We start from the raw sequence: 16421 nt of genomic DNA on the forward strand, positions 1-16421 counted from the left end.
TGTAATTGGTAGAGATAAGAACTTGGGTTGGGTTTTTTTAAACTAAGAGCTTCTTTATCTAGCGAAGTTGGGAGATGTTATCAAGAATATATCAGGCTATTTGTCTTAATTCAAAGCCTGCTGAAGGAAGTGTAAGGGGCTTTTCCGATGCTTATGGCTTTTGCATCAACTTTTTAATTTTATGTATGAGGTTTGAGGTGTGGCCTGATACACTGTACTGAGTTATTACTCGGAGTACTCTGAATGAGTCAGCCTTGTGGTTTCTGAGGAATGAATTGTGCTTCTAGGAATTCAACTTGGAACTCTGGGCCTGTAGATACTGCCTCTGAGGTGCATAGCCAGAACAATGGCTCAAGGAACAGGGAGTTTTACATAATGAACTCCAAATCTGTGAGTTTTTACAGTTGTGAAGGAATTAGACATTAAAGGCAGAAGTTATAAAGTAAAAACAACAGATAACAATGGCACCATGGGAAGAGAAACAAGAAGCCCCATCTCACTTCTAAGTCTTTGGTGCTACTCAGCTGACAGTGGCTGTATCAAACACTTAGATAGTGGTATCTTGAGGAGAAAGAGCAGCAGTGGATTAAGTTTTCTTCATGGCATTGCAAATTCTTATGTGAGACTGTTTGCTTATTCCTTAAATGTGGGACTGTACAGACCCAAATCTGTGATTGTTTTTCTTCAAAGACAGGCTATGTTGTACATTTTGGAAAGGACAAATCATTTATTTGATTGGAAGTATTACCTCTGTACTATATAAACACACAAACAGCCAGGCAAACCATCTCCTTTCTCTTAAATATATTTTTAGCAACTGAATGCAGATATATGTATTCCTAATGTATATCGTGAGTGTAAATTAAGCATTCAAAAACAAGAAATTGCCACAAAAGCATTGTTTATACAAGCTTATTTAGTTGTCTTTGAAATATCATTCATCTGGCAGTATACAGTCAATTTTCCTTGAGATTCCCCTTTTGTTTTGTTCATAGCATGGATTATGTTTTAGAAATGAAAGAAGATATAACAAATGAGACTTATCTAAATCAAAAGTGTGTTTGTTGTCATTTTATATATAATTGTGTGTGTTTTGGACCTTTAAGAGTCACAAGGAAACCTTTACACTTAAATTAAAAAAATTGAGAGAAAATTAGGAATCCTTACTGCAATTCTGGGAAGATTGACTTCAGTTTTGTGTTGGTTATAAAGCTTTGTCTTGTCTTTCCAGACTCTCTCTTCCTCATTCCCTTCTATTCTGGCTCCTTGCTCCTATCAATACTTCATCTCCTGTTGGTATGCTGGCCTTTCCCAGCTCTACATGGTTGTTTCTGTCATGTTTCTATATCTCTAAACCCTGATAGTCACCATGAATCACCTCATCCCTTTCTGTTTCTCAGATCTATTCATCTGTCAGGCTGCCACTTCCTTCTTTTTACAGAAAAGACAGAGAAACTTCTGAGATAATTTCTCTTGCCTCTGTTTCAGGGACTAACACCAGAGAAGCTTCCAAGTTCCCAGTATGGTGCACTGGAGATGAGGTCCCATTCTGTGCCAGGAGTCTTAAGAAACATCAGTGAAATAATGCAAACAAATATGGCTTACAAAAATAATGAAGAGTCTGAGGGGAAATTTTATTAACTACTTCCTTAAAAAGAAAGGTTTTTCCTACTGCACACCTGACTGTGAAGTCTTTACTTGTACCAACTTTTACAGGAACTTGTACAAATCCTTACAGTTCTTTCCCAAATAGTACCTGTAGGATGGATCCTATGCACAGGGCACAAGCAGACTACATGTTAACTACATGCAGCTCCTACTGCCCCAAAAGCCTTTCACATCCTGTGTAAGATACCCCAGGAGAACAGCATTGTCACATGGGTCTCACTCTGTAAATATTAGAGAATAATTCATCTGTCAGTTATGTGGGCTCTCTTTCAAGAACTGTAACAAGTGGCATGGTTGATATTGAAACAAAAGAACAGTGACAGTTGGTTTTGTATTTTTTTTTTTTTTAATGCAGAGCCATTATACTAGACAGCCATATCTAATTTTCTTTCTTTTCCTTTTATAGGCACTCTTTGTTACCCATCTCCATATTTCTTTCTTTTGCTTTATAGCAGAAGCAAAAATTCTGTCAGTTGAACTCATCTGGCCTTAAGTACACTCTAGTTCCTCGTATGGGATTTTTTCTCCCTTTTTGCACATACTTACAGTGTCAGTCATTTAATTGGCTTTGTTTCATTCCTTTGCTTGCCCCTCCAGTTCTGTCATTCCAAATACTCACTCATGAATTATCCCCATTTCATCTCTTAAAAAATGCATCCATTTGGGATCTTTTGTCTATTTTCTCCTTTTGTCTCTGAAATAAATGTTCCAGTCACATTTTCAAGCTTTATTTCACAACAGTGAAAAGATAAGCTGAAATTCTTGCACAACCACTTGATCCAAGGAGCTTTAAGAAGAATGCTGATTATGAAACTTGTGATAAAACTGTAAAAGTTGGCAATATGGAGATAGAGAGGAAGCTTATGTCTGCTTTGCCTTTTGATTATCAAACTGACTTTCATCCACACGTTGCAGATGTACCTGCTTCTCATCTGGTCTTTATACAGCTCCAAAGCTTAGCAATGAAGGGGAGAAACTTGGTAGTGGATTACCTCTCAGAACAGGCTCAAGCTGTTCCGTACTTGGGTATGCCAAGCTTGGTGTGTGCCCTTACAGCCTCTCCACTTTTATGCCACCTTTAGCTGGCTGACATCACCCAGCACATGTCAGAAGGGAAATGGTAATTACAAGCAGGCTATAGATAGCCATGGAGTAGCACCTTATCAGTGCTACAAATATTTTCAACAGCTAAAATAACCCCAAGCAAACAAACCACAAAGACACCTAAGAATACATAAAGCTTTACCTCCTTTGCAGATGGAAAGCAGAATCGTACCAGGCCTAGTCTGAGAGGACATCCTGAGCTCTGCCAGCAGTTTAAAGAAAGAGACTTGACCTATTCAATAAGCAATTTCAGAGCGCACGAGCTAAGAAAACAGGGATGCTGGCTGAAGTCTTGGAAAACACCCTAACCCTTCCTGGGGGATTGTGAGGAGGGCAACAGGTCACTCGTGGTTCCTGATCAGTGAACACCAGATGATTGAAGCCTGACACCAGCCCTCACTGACAGGCTACTGTCTGAAGCACTGTGGTGAGGCTTCAAAAACATTGCCCCGAGTTCTCTGTGGCAACCAGTGACAGGACCCTTGGTAATGGCCTGAAGCTGTGTCAGAGGAGGTTTAGGCTGGATATCAGGAAAAGGTTCTTCACCCAGAGGGTGGATGAGCACTGGAACATGCTCTGCAGAGAAGTGGTCACAGCACCAAGCCTGAGTTCAAGAAGAGTTTGGACAGTGCTCTCAGGCACATGGTGTGATTCTTGGGGATGTCCTGTGCCGGACTAAGAGTTGGACTCGATGATCCTTGTGGGCAGAATATTCTGTGATCCTGTGATTCTTCCAGCGCTCCTGGGGAGGAGCCTGGGCGCCAGGAAAACGCGAGCCTTCGCTTCCAGCGGGCCACCTGCAGGCCGGGTACCCTCCGCGGAGCGCCGTCCGGCCGCTCCCCGCCTCGGTAGGAAGCGGAAGGGCCGGCGGGGCCGGGAGCGGGCCGGGAACCCCCGGAACCGCCGCCGGGAACCCCCGGAACACCCAATGGGCGCGGAGCCCTCCCGCGGGGCGGGCTGAGGCGGCGGGGCCGGAGCGGGGCCGGGGCGATGCTGCTGCGCCTGGTGCCCGAGTTCGAGCTGCGGAGGGACGTGGTGCCCTGGCTGGCGGCGCAGGGCTGGGCCGCGGCTCTAGGTAACGCTCCCGGGAGGCCGGGAGAGCCCCATCCCTCCCTCCTTCCTTCCCTCCCTCCCTCCGGGCGCTCCCAGCCGCCTCCGTGCGGGAGGAGCCGGGCTGCGGCGGGACCCCCGTCCGGGAGCGACCCCTGGGTGCCGGGGGACTCGAGGTGGGCGAGTTTGGTGTCCTCCGGGAATTTCTCACATGCGGAAAACACTTCTAACACGCCTGCTGCACTCCACAGCTTGTTTCTTTCTCCTGCTTCTTCACACGTTTGGGACTTTTTCTTTTTTTCCCCCTCCCCTCCCAAAACAAACAAACAAAAGTTTTAGCATGGTTCCTTCTCCCACGCTACTCCCCTTTCTGGGAGGAAAAAAACCCCATAGCCTGAACACTTTGCTCTGTCTGGTAAAAGAGCTCTAGTTAAAATTAGAGGCAGCGGCAGCTGTCGCAGCACCGTGAGATATCCAGCCTGGCGAGTGCTCTGGGTAGTGGTTGGAAAAAAAGAGTGAACCCCCTGTATTCTTGGCCCTGTGGCTTTTTGCTTTTGTTTGTTCTTATTCATCTACAGAGCAGCTGGTCCAGTTCTGCTTTTCAGAAACTGATGGAAACCTTATTCTAATACAATAATACTGCTGTAATAATTATTGGAAAAGGGACAATCATTCTCAGTTTTTTAAAATGCAATACAGATTCTTCCTTCAGGATATTCCCCTGGTAATACAGAATCAGAATAATCTAGTTTGGAAGGTGCATCTGATTCAACACCAACTTTACTCTATTGCATTTTCCCTTTTATCTGTTTATACTGACTTCTTCCCATCATGCAGTGCTGTTGTATTAGGAATGTGAAGATGGGAGGTAGGAATGAAAAGATTCATTTAAACATCAAAAAAAAATCTAATCACAGAAAGCAAATAATTTGTAGGAGTCATGGTACTTCCGTGTCAGTGGTTTCAGATGTTATATTTATTACTTTTTTTCTGAGGTCTTGAAAGCCCTCGACAGCATGTGAGAATTGATAACTGTGTGAGAGCTGGGAGTAGCTATGACGATAGGAAGGGAGCGGCAAGTGAAGTGAACCAGCCTTGTTCTCTTTATTCCACTTAGTTTTGTATGAGCTGCTTATGATGGCCTTCAGGAAATCAAACTCTGCGTTCTCCTGATTACGTCAATAAGAGCCATTTGCTGGGCAGGCAGGTTGGGTTGGTCCTTTTGCAGCCCTTCATCTGCTGGTCTCAGCTGTGGGCGTGAGGAAGAAGTTGTAGTTCTACATTGCAGGACTTTCCAAGGGTGGAGACCATTGCCACTTCTTCTTTGGCTCCATATTCCCACTGACTGTTCAGTGACATGAAATTCTCTTCTGACACAGAACTTTTTCAACATCTTTAAGAAATCTGTGTCAGGTGATAGGGAGATTCACTGGCATGGAGATTTCTCATGGACCTTCTCTACCTAAATTCTATTGTGAGGGAGTATTGTATGAGGCAGAGATGTGTAGACCATAGTGCTCATCTTGAAAGTTTGAGGTGTGGTTAAGCCCCAGGAAGTTTCCACTCAAAAAAGAGCAGGTTATATGGTTATCTGAGACTGACTCAGTTGTCACCAGCTAGCCCTGATGTAGTGGTATTGTAGTGTACTTTGAGTGATGTGAAACAAATAGAAAGTGATGCATTGTTAAATGTACATGAAGGATTTTCATTGTCCTCCCATGACAAAACAGAGAATTTACTTCCTTCTGATAATACTTGTAAACAGGGTTTTTTCCCTTATCACTGAAAGCTGTACAAGCCAGTTTATAGTATCAGGCTTGTTAAACTAAGTTTTACTAAGTGTCTTCCTTCTATCAAGGCTTTGTGATAACTGCCAATAAATAGTGTCAAACTCGACTATGTGCTTGCCAAGAGTTGTGGACAATTCTTTTTGTTGATGCTTATTGAACTACAGGCTACCTTTATGATAAAACTATAACCAATCATACAGCTTCAACCTTATTAAGGGCAAAATTTACAGTTTTAATAAAAAATTCATCTGAGATAAACGCGTTTTTGATGGTTGCAGTGATCAGAAAACATAAAAGCAGCATGAGGAAAGTACACAGAATTAATCTCTGAAGATATAGTTTATTTCCAGGCTTTCCTTTGAGATGCTGAAGGGGCAGACAGGAGCAAATGACACTTTCTTTAGCCTAGTGTTGGAGTGCAACTTAATTGTTTGAACTTCATATATATAGTGAATAAATGCAAGGCTTTTGGATTTTTTTGTTTTGCTTGATTTTCTGTGAAAAAGTACATTCCATTTTCATAACAAAAGGTAGTGGCCATTAGATTCACAATTATAATGAAGAGTTAGGGGTTTAGATAAATAATTAATTCTTGTTTGTTTTGAAATCTCTTAACTTTTTGTGTTGAAGTTTATCAGATTTAAATCATGGCGTAAAAGATACTCTGTTTCCAGAAGGGAAATATAAATAAGTATTTGCATGTAAAAAATCCTTACATGTATTTAGCATCTTTTCTTAAAGTGTGTATGTATTGTACAATGAATCAGATCAAATGAAAATCCGGTGCCTTTTGATACTTCTTATTTCAGATACTTCTGAGAATTCATCAGCACTATATGTTGTAAATGTTGAAAGAAATGGAAAAATTATTTATACCTGGAAGGTAAGTCTCTCTTGAAACTTTATAAAAATACAGTTGAGAATAACACTACACGTGAATCTAATTAGTTCTCGTAGTTCAATTTTTTTTTTGCACTGAGGTTTAGAAAACGAAAACTCGACTGATTACAACTTGGGGGGTTGGGCAGTAGGAAAGTGTCTGTCTCCACTTCAGACAAAGGTTAAGAATGATGAAATGGAGAGTAAAGTACTGACTTGATTAAGTCCATAGAGTTTTTACCCTTGAGTTTTTGGTGGGCCAGAATGTCATGCTGAATGAAAGGCAATTTCTTTAACAGCTAACTCTTCGTAAGTGGCACATTTTTTCACCCTCAGTATTTCTTAGGGAAGTCTAAACTATTAAATTCATGGTGCTGCTTTACTTAAATATTTTCTCCTACCAATATATATGTGTTAAGATGCCATTTCTGCATGTACATTTCTTCTCTGTGACTTCAAGATTCATCTGTAGCACTTTACTGCAAGTAAAGTAACCATTATTTATTTGATATCTCGAAGTATCTAGAGCTAGTCTTAACATAGGATTCTGCTCTCCATGGCAGATGTTTAGCTTTTAGTTCCAAGAGATTTTTGAAACAGTTTCAGAAGGTGACACCTTGTCTTGTTCCCTTGATGAGAGAAGCTGTGCTTCTTGACTGTGCAGCTCAGAGGTGTCTGTAGACCCAGCTGGATGCTGGAGGATCTTGGTTCTTTAAGAGTGCAGATCTGAGATGAACTCCAATACAGTAGGGCTGCCTTTCATTCCCCTATGGCACAACAGTGCTAAAACTCTGCAGCTTGCCTAGGGTTAAGGGAAGAGGTGAGGTCTTCATCAAGGTGTAATACTGTGGGTGGATGTTTCCTTTAGTACAAGCATAGGGAGGGGAGTCTCTACAAGACAACAGTAACCATAAAAACAATACTAAAAAATGTATCGAATTGTTGTTTCTTTTTCATTGCTCAAAACTCTGGAAGACTTAGTTCAAGTAACTAACTAGCTCAGCAGGAGGCCTGGTGCTGTGTGTATGTGATGTTGCTGCTTTGTAGCATCTGTGGAATCTCACACAAAGCTTTTTTGGGCCTCTGACCGTCTAACTGCCTTGTACGCTCTTCAGGCTCTTGCAACTGGCACAAGGGATGAGTTGTAGCTCAAGGTTCACACATCTAAACAGGTGGCTGCCTGCATGCTGGCTGTCTGAGCTCCCACTGTAGTTCATAGGGGTCTGGTCAAAACAGGTGATGGAGTTCACAGAACTGGGCACTTGTAGCTTGTTTTTTGAGAGCAGTTGTATGGGGTGGAGGATGTAAACTAAACTGAGCTACCCTGGCTTGGTTCCTAATACATACAAATAGAAAGCAACCTTTGTTTTCTGCGTGAGAGAAAGTCAAGTGTGTTTTGTGTGAAACTAGGGGAAGGTGGAGAATGAGCTTTATTTTCAAGCTTATTTTAGAGTATTGCGTTCTACTGTGGTTTCGACAGTATCTGTCTTTTCTGACATTGATAGCCAGTGTCAAGGAAGATATTTTTAACAGAAGTGAATTCTATTTGCAAGGCAATGCAAGAATCTTTAGAGAGCACATAAAAACCAGTGTCTTAGCTTATGCGTGGTTATGGGCATTGATGTAGTTCTGTTACCAGTCTTGTGAAGTGTATTTTTCAGTGTCTAAGTACAGAGGGTGTTAGCGTTTCAGACACACTTGGAAAGAATGGTTATTTGTGAAAGCACTTGCTTAATCTTAAATTAGGAGGCCTGGAGCCTGTGTCTTAATATAAAGACATTTTGTTTTCCTTGTTTAAATCAGAAGTCAAAGACTTTTGTCATTGCCACAACAATAATGAGACACTCAGAAATAGACCCCTTAGGAAGCGAATACTCAGGCTTTTGTTTTAACTTCACAAAGCAAGATGCCATAACTTTGTAAATATCCACAGATCTCTCCCCTCTTCCCCCAAGCTGTAGTTAAAAACAATGATGCTCACTGTTTGAGTACAAGCCTTTGTGGTTGGATTTAATTTCAACAGTTTAGTGATTTAGTGCCTATACCTAGAGTACATTAATAGACATCAGTTTGATTTGATATACAGTATATGCTGCTAGCAGAATTTTCTTTTTCGATATATTTGGAAAATTTAAGGCATGGTAAAAGTTAACAAGAACAAAATTTGATCTGTGTAGCCTCAAACATTTCTAAGTGCCCCAAACAAAATTATTGTATGTTATTATCAATAAGCTAGAAAGGATGTGTATTATGTTTCTCTTCAAAGGCAGAAGGCTTATGGTAAGCTTGTGAAATGTGTTTAGCCTTCAAACAATCACTTCTTAAGGCAGAGAGAAATCCTCTTTCCAGGCTGCAACTAGATCACTGGGAGCTGGGTTTTTTTTTGATGTTTGATGTTTATGTGCTCCCTTTCGGAGCAATAACCCACCAAGTTGGTGAATTTTGGAGTACTAGCCTTAAATCTCCAGGGGCCATAGCATCCGTTTTGATTCTTGTACAGACATCTCTCTTCCTGACCCTGCTGCCTTTAGAAGCAAAGTGAGAGAGAGGCACTTGGCTTATGCAATGGCTTGTGGGCTGTGGATTGGCCACATTTCAGCTTTATCCCATGTGTTAGTTCTAAAAGGAAAAAATAAATCTTTGTTCTCTTGGAATTAGAATTTGCTTTCTTGGAATTAGATAATTAACTGTCTGTTTATAGGACAGGGAAGTGTGCAAAGATGTGTGTCAAGGGGCAGGGAGAAGAAGGAGATATGAAAAAAAATAAAAGCAATGTTTAACTTTGTATGTATTTATATTGCCAGTGCTAATTTGTTTCCATCCATAGGGAAGTCAGAGAAATACTCATATTGGATTGTACGATCTTCAAACTAAACAAAATGAGGTGAGAGCAATACCAGTTTTCTCTCTGGTGAAGGCAGTGCTGTAGTGTTTCAGATTTTGGTGCCTTGCAACACAAGGGGAAGCAACATAACCGTGTTATGTCCTTAAGAGGTATATCCTTGTTTGAAACAGAAGAGACTGGAGAAGGTATTCAAATGATTCTCAGGAGTATTAAAATGCAGAACATTATAGAATATCTGAAAGGCTTAAGAGTAGTAAAGCATCACCTCTGCAATCTTTATTTCAAAACAACCAAGTCCTTTCCACTTCTCTTCACACTGAACATGTGTGCTAAGAAGTAAACATTTGCGGTTTTGTGCATTCTCAATCTGTTTGATGCTACCATTTATAAGAAATTATTTTATTCTAAAACTGAACATACTGCAATTCAGTAAGTAGATTCATGATAACAGGACTTTGCAGGTGTCCCCATAACAGTATGAAATGGGTGAAATTTTGTATTTACATAAAAGTCTACTGTGCTGCTCAAGTGGCAACACAGAACTCACGAGAACCGGTAAGAAAAAAACAGATGAGAAAAAGGAGAACTGATACAGCTGAGGCTTGAAATATGGTTCTTCTGGCCATGAAAAGATTTGGTTTAAAGATAAAACCTGTGTACTGGACAGCAGTGTTTTCCTAAGGAGAAGTGATTAGATGGTTTCCTTTATGTAGCTTAAGCAATTGCATTTATTAACGCTACCATGTTTCTCTGTAGCACCTCTATACATTTGAGAAGGATCTACATATAATCAGCTGTTCGGTCAATAATGAAAGGACATTATTGGGTAAATATGTGTTTTATCTTTAAATTTTTTTGGTAAAGATTTAGTTTAGTAGGATCATATATTTGGGTGTAGAATTAGTTAAATCTATTTTGACCTATCTGTTGCCCACAGCACTTTATGCCCTTCAGTGGATCCATCACCAAATAATGTAGGTGACAATATAAAGACACAGCTGTAATGATATTTCTGTTTTATTAAAATGAAAGTCTAAGACACACTGACCCTTTGTTCACTTCCTCCTTCCTGTATTTGTGCCTGCCTCCTACTTCCAGCAGAACATCTGTTGTTCCTTTAGCATATATGTTTCTGGTAGAAAAATTGTGATGCTTGCTCTTCGTGAATGTTTAATAAGATTTATATCAAATATGCAAACTCACTGTGATTGTGTTGGTGTTTTCCCCCTTAGCTGTCAGCTTCCATCAATATACAGAGGACGAAACAGCAAGTCAGCTATTACAGTCAGGTACTGCAAGTGATTTGTTTTAATCCTTTTTGTAATATCATACCCTTTTGCTTGCTTTCCCACATAATTTCTGTTTAGAAAACAAAATCGTATACATAAAAAAGTGTTATCTAAAACATGTTCTTTTTTCAGTATCCAAGTATTTAACCCTGCTAATTGAAATTCATCCCATTAATAATGTGAGAGTCCTGAAGGCTGTGGATAGCTGTGTTCGAGTGCAGGTAAATTATTCAACTAATCTAAAGATCAGCCTTTGTAATCCACTATACTAGGGGGAAAACATGGTTGAGTGCATGATTATCTTGCAGCTGTTACAGAGATAGTGTCCCCGTGTTCCTTCATAGAATTAAAAAAATGAAACTTCATAAAATGTTTGATGCAGAATATTTCTCTGACATGAAGGCTGCTTTTTTATTTCTCTTTAATCCCCCAAAGCTTGCCATTATAGTGATTGGTTACTGTTAGTATGTAATAATAGTTATTCTTATTAATTAAATATAATTATTTTGTCTGACTGAATTTAAACATATGTAAATATCCAGCTAAAACCCACCCATTTTAGATAAGTGTTCTAAACTACTTTGGTTATTTACTTAACTTTTGGGAAACTTTCTGTGTAGTTTCTTTATCCAGTTGAAGACAGAAATGCTTCTACAGAAAGTCGCCTCTTGCTAGTTTCAGAAGATAAATGTGAGTTAATATTTTCAAAGTAAATATTCATTCTTTTAGTTCAAGGTGATCATTATAGATTATATTTTTGGAAGCCTTTTATTGGGAAAAAAACAGGAAAAAGAAGAGTGCAAGCTATTCTAGGTATTCTGAAGGTCTTTTAAGAACTGTATCATTTACTGGAATTTTTTTCGTTTTTAACTGAATGGCCATCTTTGACTGCAATTAGTTGCTTAGTTCATGCATTCATCAGTTATCTTTATTTATTAAACAGCTAAAATAGTCATTTTATAGCTACCTATATAAATTCAGAGCAGATCGATTGACTGTGAAAGATGGACTGTGATTTAACATGTGACAAGTGGGATAAGAATAGCACAATAGTTCATTGGATTCAGCTAATATTGCATGTTGGCATGGAATGGATAAAGGTGGACACTTGGAAAAGGTTGTTTATTACTCTTGCCTTTCAGTCTTGTAGAGTGAGGTTGCTTTTACCACCTCTTTGGAGAGGCCCATCTTCTCTGAGCTAGACACCAGCCTTGAGTAGCTGGACTTAGGTGGACAGAGTTCTTATAGTGTCCTTACAGAAGTCTAAGAGGTGAGATTGTTTAATAAGCTGCATAAAAGCATTTAAAAATGTATGTTTGTAATGATTTTTTTCCTATGTTTTAAAGATATTGAACAGTTTGACATTCGTGTTGTTGCAGAAGAAGAACACAAAGTGGTAAGACTTGAAAAATCTTGGGGTTTGAGTTTTTTTGCTTTAATTGAAAATGTAAAAATCTGTGATTTTAGCTAACAGTTTTTGTAGTTTTATACTTGAACAACACAAAGTATATTAGAGTATTGATAATATGACAACTTATGCAGGTAACCATAAAGCTGATTGATAAACCTGTATGCCCTGTAATCTCTGAGGAAAATTACTTATTTTATTGGATTTTATTTGTTGCTGAATGCTTTTGTGTGTTAGAAGTTGAGAGTAAATATGGTGTATATTCATTTTTAAACCATTTTAAGTATTTGCAGTGTCACCCTCCTAACTTTGTCTTTTGTGAGTCTGTGTGATCCCAGTAAAGGATTTGCTTAAAAAGTAAGCAAACAAAAGATGTGAAACTTAGATATAGTCCAAGTACAGTGAACGTTCCAATCTCTTTTCCCCCTCATTTCTTTGTCCTGTTTTTAACATAAATTTGTCTTCAACAAATTGTGGGTGTTTTGCTTAAAAGACTTATTATTAATAAACATGCATCTAATATAGTAAAGAATTGTGTCATGAAAGTCAATGTTTTGCTTCATGGAGACAAATGTAGGCTTGGAAGGAAAAGTTAAGGACCTGATTTCAGTCACTTTGTCTTTCATGGTTTTCTCCAAATTTATCATCATAACCCATAAAGCAGATGGATTTTATATGCTAGATCACAGTAGTGGAGTAAATACTAAGTGTAATCAGGAAACAGATTGATCTGATGTCCTTCTAACAAAGAGATTTCTTTTGGTTGGCATGAAATCTCCATACATCTTTCAAGTGCATTTATACGATCCCAACAGTTTTCCACGACTTAGTCCTTTTCCTATCTCCAGTACTCTCTGTCATGTGGCTGAGACTTTGGGCAGAAATCTCTTTTGGAGCTGACACATCTTCTTTCAGTAGTTAATGCAGCTGATTCTGAACTGGCTGTGGTATTTCCCTCCTCTCTGTTAAGAGTGCTGTCTGTTTTATTTTGTTCACTTTGAGCAGCTTAAGTGGTGAATTTCTTGCAAGCAAGGAAGTCTGAAAGAAAAGATTTGTTAGTAGGTGTACCTTGACAACTGTGCTTCCGATCTCTTTAAGCTGAGCACCCTGCACACAACAAAGGTGGACTTTGTGCCACTAACAAGCACCTTAGTGTTTGTGCCACTAACACTATTGCTTTTTTCTTTAAAGCACAGGCTGTGCATAATTGTTACGGAACCTTATTTGACAACTTCTAATGTTCTTTCCTTCCCTTTAGGTGATTCAAAAGTCAGGTCAGCTTCCAAGAGCCAAAGTTGCAGATGATCTCGTTTGGGCACAGTGGGATATGATGGAACAGAGGCTCTTCTACATTGTTCCAAAGGTGAGAATGAAAGTCATTCTTGGAGATTTTTTTCCTGCCTCTCTAGAGACTGCAAAGTTTTGAGTGTGTGCGATGACAAGTGGGAGTTTGTTTTCATGAGGGTAGTCTGTCCTGTTCCCTTTAAAAAACAAAAGTCAGACTGGCCTTAGCTGCTGCTGTGCTTAGTAAATTCCAAGAAGATTGGTGGTCTTAGTGCTTTCTATAAAAAAAGGTGGGTTTGTTAGGTGTTTGGCTTTAGAAAGATCTTTTATTCTGAAGTATCTAAATCTACCCAAAACTGTTGTGAATATAATGTTTCTGTTCTAGAGAATTCACATATAGAAAGTATTTTGTATGCAGACACTGAGTTACAAGTGAGGACAGGTTCTTGGCTAGAAACTTTAAAACTCTTTGGGTTTGGGTTTTTTGTTTTATCTGAAGGACTATTTGGAGTTGATGTATTCTGTGTAAATGAAAACTGATTTTTCTAAACTCTTCTTAGCCACAAAAGGAGTGAGTGTTAGGAAGTAACAGGAAGTGAACTGTGGTGGAGAAATGTATTCCTGTTTTTGTTTCTGAGATACCCTTTTTGAACTGACCCAACCAAGACACAGTTCTTTTTGCCATATAAGTAACTATGGAAAACATTTTTTTTTTAACTTTCTAGAATGTGTGAGACATGTATTGCTGTTCTTCAAGTGAGAGCCCACGCAATTATAGATGATTGGCAGATAGTGATCTGGGGCAGGAAGGAAGCATGTTGTAGTGCTATTGTGAGGGGTTATATGTGGTTTTTAAATTCAGCTTTTATCCCCTAACTTCTGCATATCTGTTAGCAGAGCGAGTTGAGTGTGGAGAACAGTGTGGAGTATCCAATCACTTTTCAGTCTATATAATATGCTTCCTTAGTCACAAAACATATCCTTTTTAATTCCAGGAATCAAAGAGTACTTTAAGGTGTGTCCAGTTTTATCCTGATGAAAATTTTAACTCAATAGTAAGTTATGAGTATTTTATTATATAATGGCTTTTAGTGGGATGTAATTATGTGTTTCAGGCACGAATACAGAGATCTGTTTCAGTATCTTTTGTTGAAGTGTTTTCATAAGAAAACCAGGGTTTGGTTTTCCATTTGTTTTTTGGGGGTTTTTACATTATTTTATTGTCAAGAACATATTCATTCAGAGTCAGATTATGCCACAGTAAGGTAACTTCAGTGGAATTATAGTTATTAACCCGGAAGAAAGTAAGGGACGTTTATGACACTATACTGATCTTATATTCAATTATTGAAAAAGCAGGCTTGTCAAATGCACTAGACAAAGAAACCATGTGTTAATTTTGTGTCAGTTTTAAGTGAAACAAGAACATTCATTGCAGCCAAAATACAGAGAACGGAACATAAAAATTACAATGTATAATTGTTACTAGACCTTTGTCCCAGTGGCTGAAATTTGCTCTAATGCAGGAGGTTAAATATCTCTCAATTTATTTTCTCTTTTTCAAAAGGAATCTATTTTATAGGTTTTTTTGGAGTGACTGTAAGGATTGGAGGAGGATAAATAAACCTTGTTAAAATGTTGAATCTGGTGAAATGTGAATGTGGCACATTTTACTGGTCCGAAATACTAATCATAATACACTGACCTCACTAGATAACAGGTTTGTTTTCTTTTTTGGTTAACAGCTGGAATCACACCTGGATATTTCTGTAAATGACACACAATTGAAGTAAGTTATTTGGGTTTTTTAATGTTTTGTTTCGCTTTCCTTTTAATATATATGGTAATGTTTTACAAACCTAAGAGAAATTTGTCCAAACCATGGTATCTTTGTTTCCAGTTGCCTACATGGTACCGTAATGTAAGAATAACATGAACACTGTGTCCAAACCTCTAGTTCTTACTTTCATCAGGGTCAACTGTAAAAAGTAATTTAATCCTTGACTGCTTCTCAGTGCCATTCTTAAAAATGATTTGTCTGAAGACTTAACTATAGGTTAAACCTTTGAGTAGGCTGTACCTACTTAAGGTAATTTAGTTTAATCTTGGGCTTGTTGTAGTGGTGATGCCAAAATTTCTGCCAAGGGAAGCTCTCCCTTTCTAATTGCTGTTGCAAGTTTTATTGGGCAGTTAACCAGACCAGTAGCTCCTTTTTAGAGCCTATGAGACACTGCCTGTACTCTGTTCTCCTCCAGCATGCTTTTTCCAGGCAGCCTGCACTTTGAAAGATGAAGATTTGTCTGATTCTGTCTGTGTCTGTCATGCACGGATTGCATCTGAGCTCGTCTCCTTAAGGCTCCCTTTTAACTGAGGAAAAACCTAGTCAGGGTGATGTGACTCTCAGTCATAATTCATCTCATCCTCATCTATCTTCAGTCAGTTGAATTTACATTCCAAAAGGACCTGTTTATCTTTGTAAATAAAAAGGGAGGCCAAAGCTACTAGGTCAGATATCAGCAACTGAATGTAGCTGAGTTCCACTGTGCCCAAACCACGGCTCTTGCAAAGTCTCAGTGCATGAGGCTCAGTGTGGCACTGCTGCACAAGCAGGTCGCCCTAAAAGGGCGGTGTATCCTCTTGCAGTTGGTGCTGAAAAAATCCAGGTCTTGTAACAGCTTCATTGCTTGTATTTTACTTTATTTTTTTCAAAATTACTGTGGAAGACCTAGGGGAAAATACCAACAGGATCAAAATCCTTTCTGGAAAAAAATTCAACCAAACAAAAAAGCCACCCAGCAACAACAAAGCCAAAGCAGACTGACTACAATCTTCTGTTGCATGTTCTGCAGGGCAAAAATAGGTCTTATGGATTTAAAGATATGTCAAACCATTACAGAGGCAGCATGAGACTGAAAATGTCATGCTATAACAAGTTCCATGGGAGTGTAATCTTTCTGCTTTCCTTTTCAAGTACTTCCACTGAAATTAGTGTTCCTAATTGAGGTTAAAATGTAGCTTTACAGAGATGGGCTTTGGAGTTAGTCTGCAAAGCCTTGGAGTTATCAGGTATCATGAGTATTTGGATTTCCAGTAAAACATGAGAA

At 38.9% G+C, this 16421-nt stretch overlaps 1 protein-coding gene across 5 annotated transcripts in view; it reads left to right on the plus strand.

Annotated features, from left to right (window-relative positions):
* The first annotated feature begins 3667 nt into the window (after window positions 1-3667).
* The window catches only part of GSAP (gamma-secretase activating protein), a 44697-nt gene continuing 31943 nt past the window's right edge, over window positions 3668-16421 (plus strand). Inside the window, exons 1-11 of one of the 5 annotated variants that reach the window (XR_004357440.1) lie at window positions 3668-3847; window positions 6422-6495; window positions 9319-9375; window positions 10093-10162; window positions 10569-10625; window positions 10758-10846; window positions 11246-11315; window positions 11972-12021; window positions 13292-13396; window positions 14313-14372; window positions 15063-15106. Coding sequence is in view for 4 of the 5 variants with exons in the window: in XM_032689623.1 (XP_032545514.1) it covers window positions 3763-3847; window positions 6422-6495; window positions 9319-9375; window positions 10093-10162; window positions 10569-10625; window positions 10758-10846; window positions 11246-11315; window positions 11972-12021; window positions 13292-13396; window positions 14313-14372; window positions 15063-15106 (761 nt within the window). In the remaining variant the exon portion in view is untranslated. The remainder of the gene's footprint in view (window positions 3848-6421; window positions 6496-9318; window positions 9376-10092; window positions 10163-10568; window positions 10626-10757; window positions 10847-11245; window positions 11316-11971; window positions 12022-13291; window positions 13397-14312; window positions 14373-15062; window positions 15107-16421) is intronic. The other 4 variants (XM_032689623.1, XM_032689620.1, XM_032689621.1 and 1 more) reach the window with 4 other exon arrangements.

Source organism: Chiroxiphia lanceolata, chromosome 5 (genome assembly GCF_009829145.1).
Source record: "Chiroxiphia lanceolata isolate bChiLan1 chromosome 5, bChiLan1.pri, whole genome shotgun sequence".
NCBI classification, from domain to species: Eukaryota; Metazoa; Chordata; class Aves; order Passeriformes; family Pipridae; genus Chiroxiphia; species Chiroxiphia lanceolata.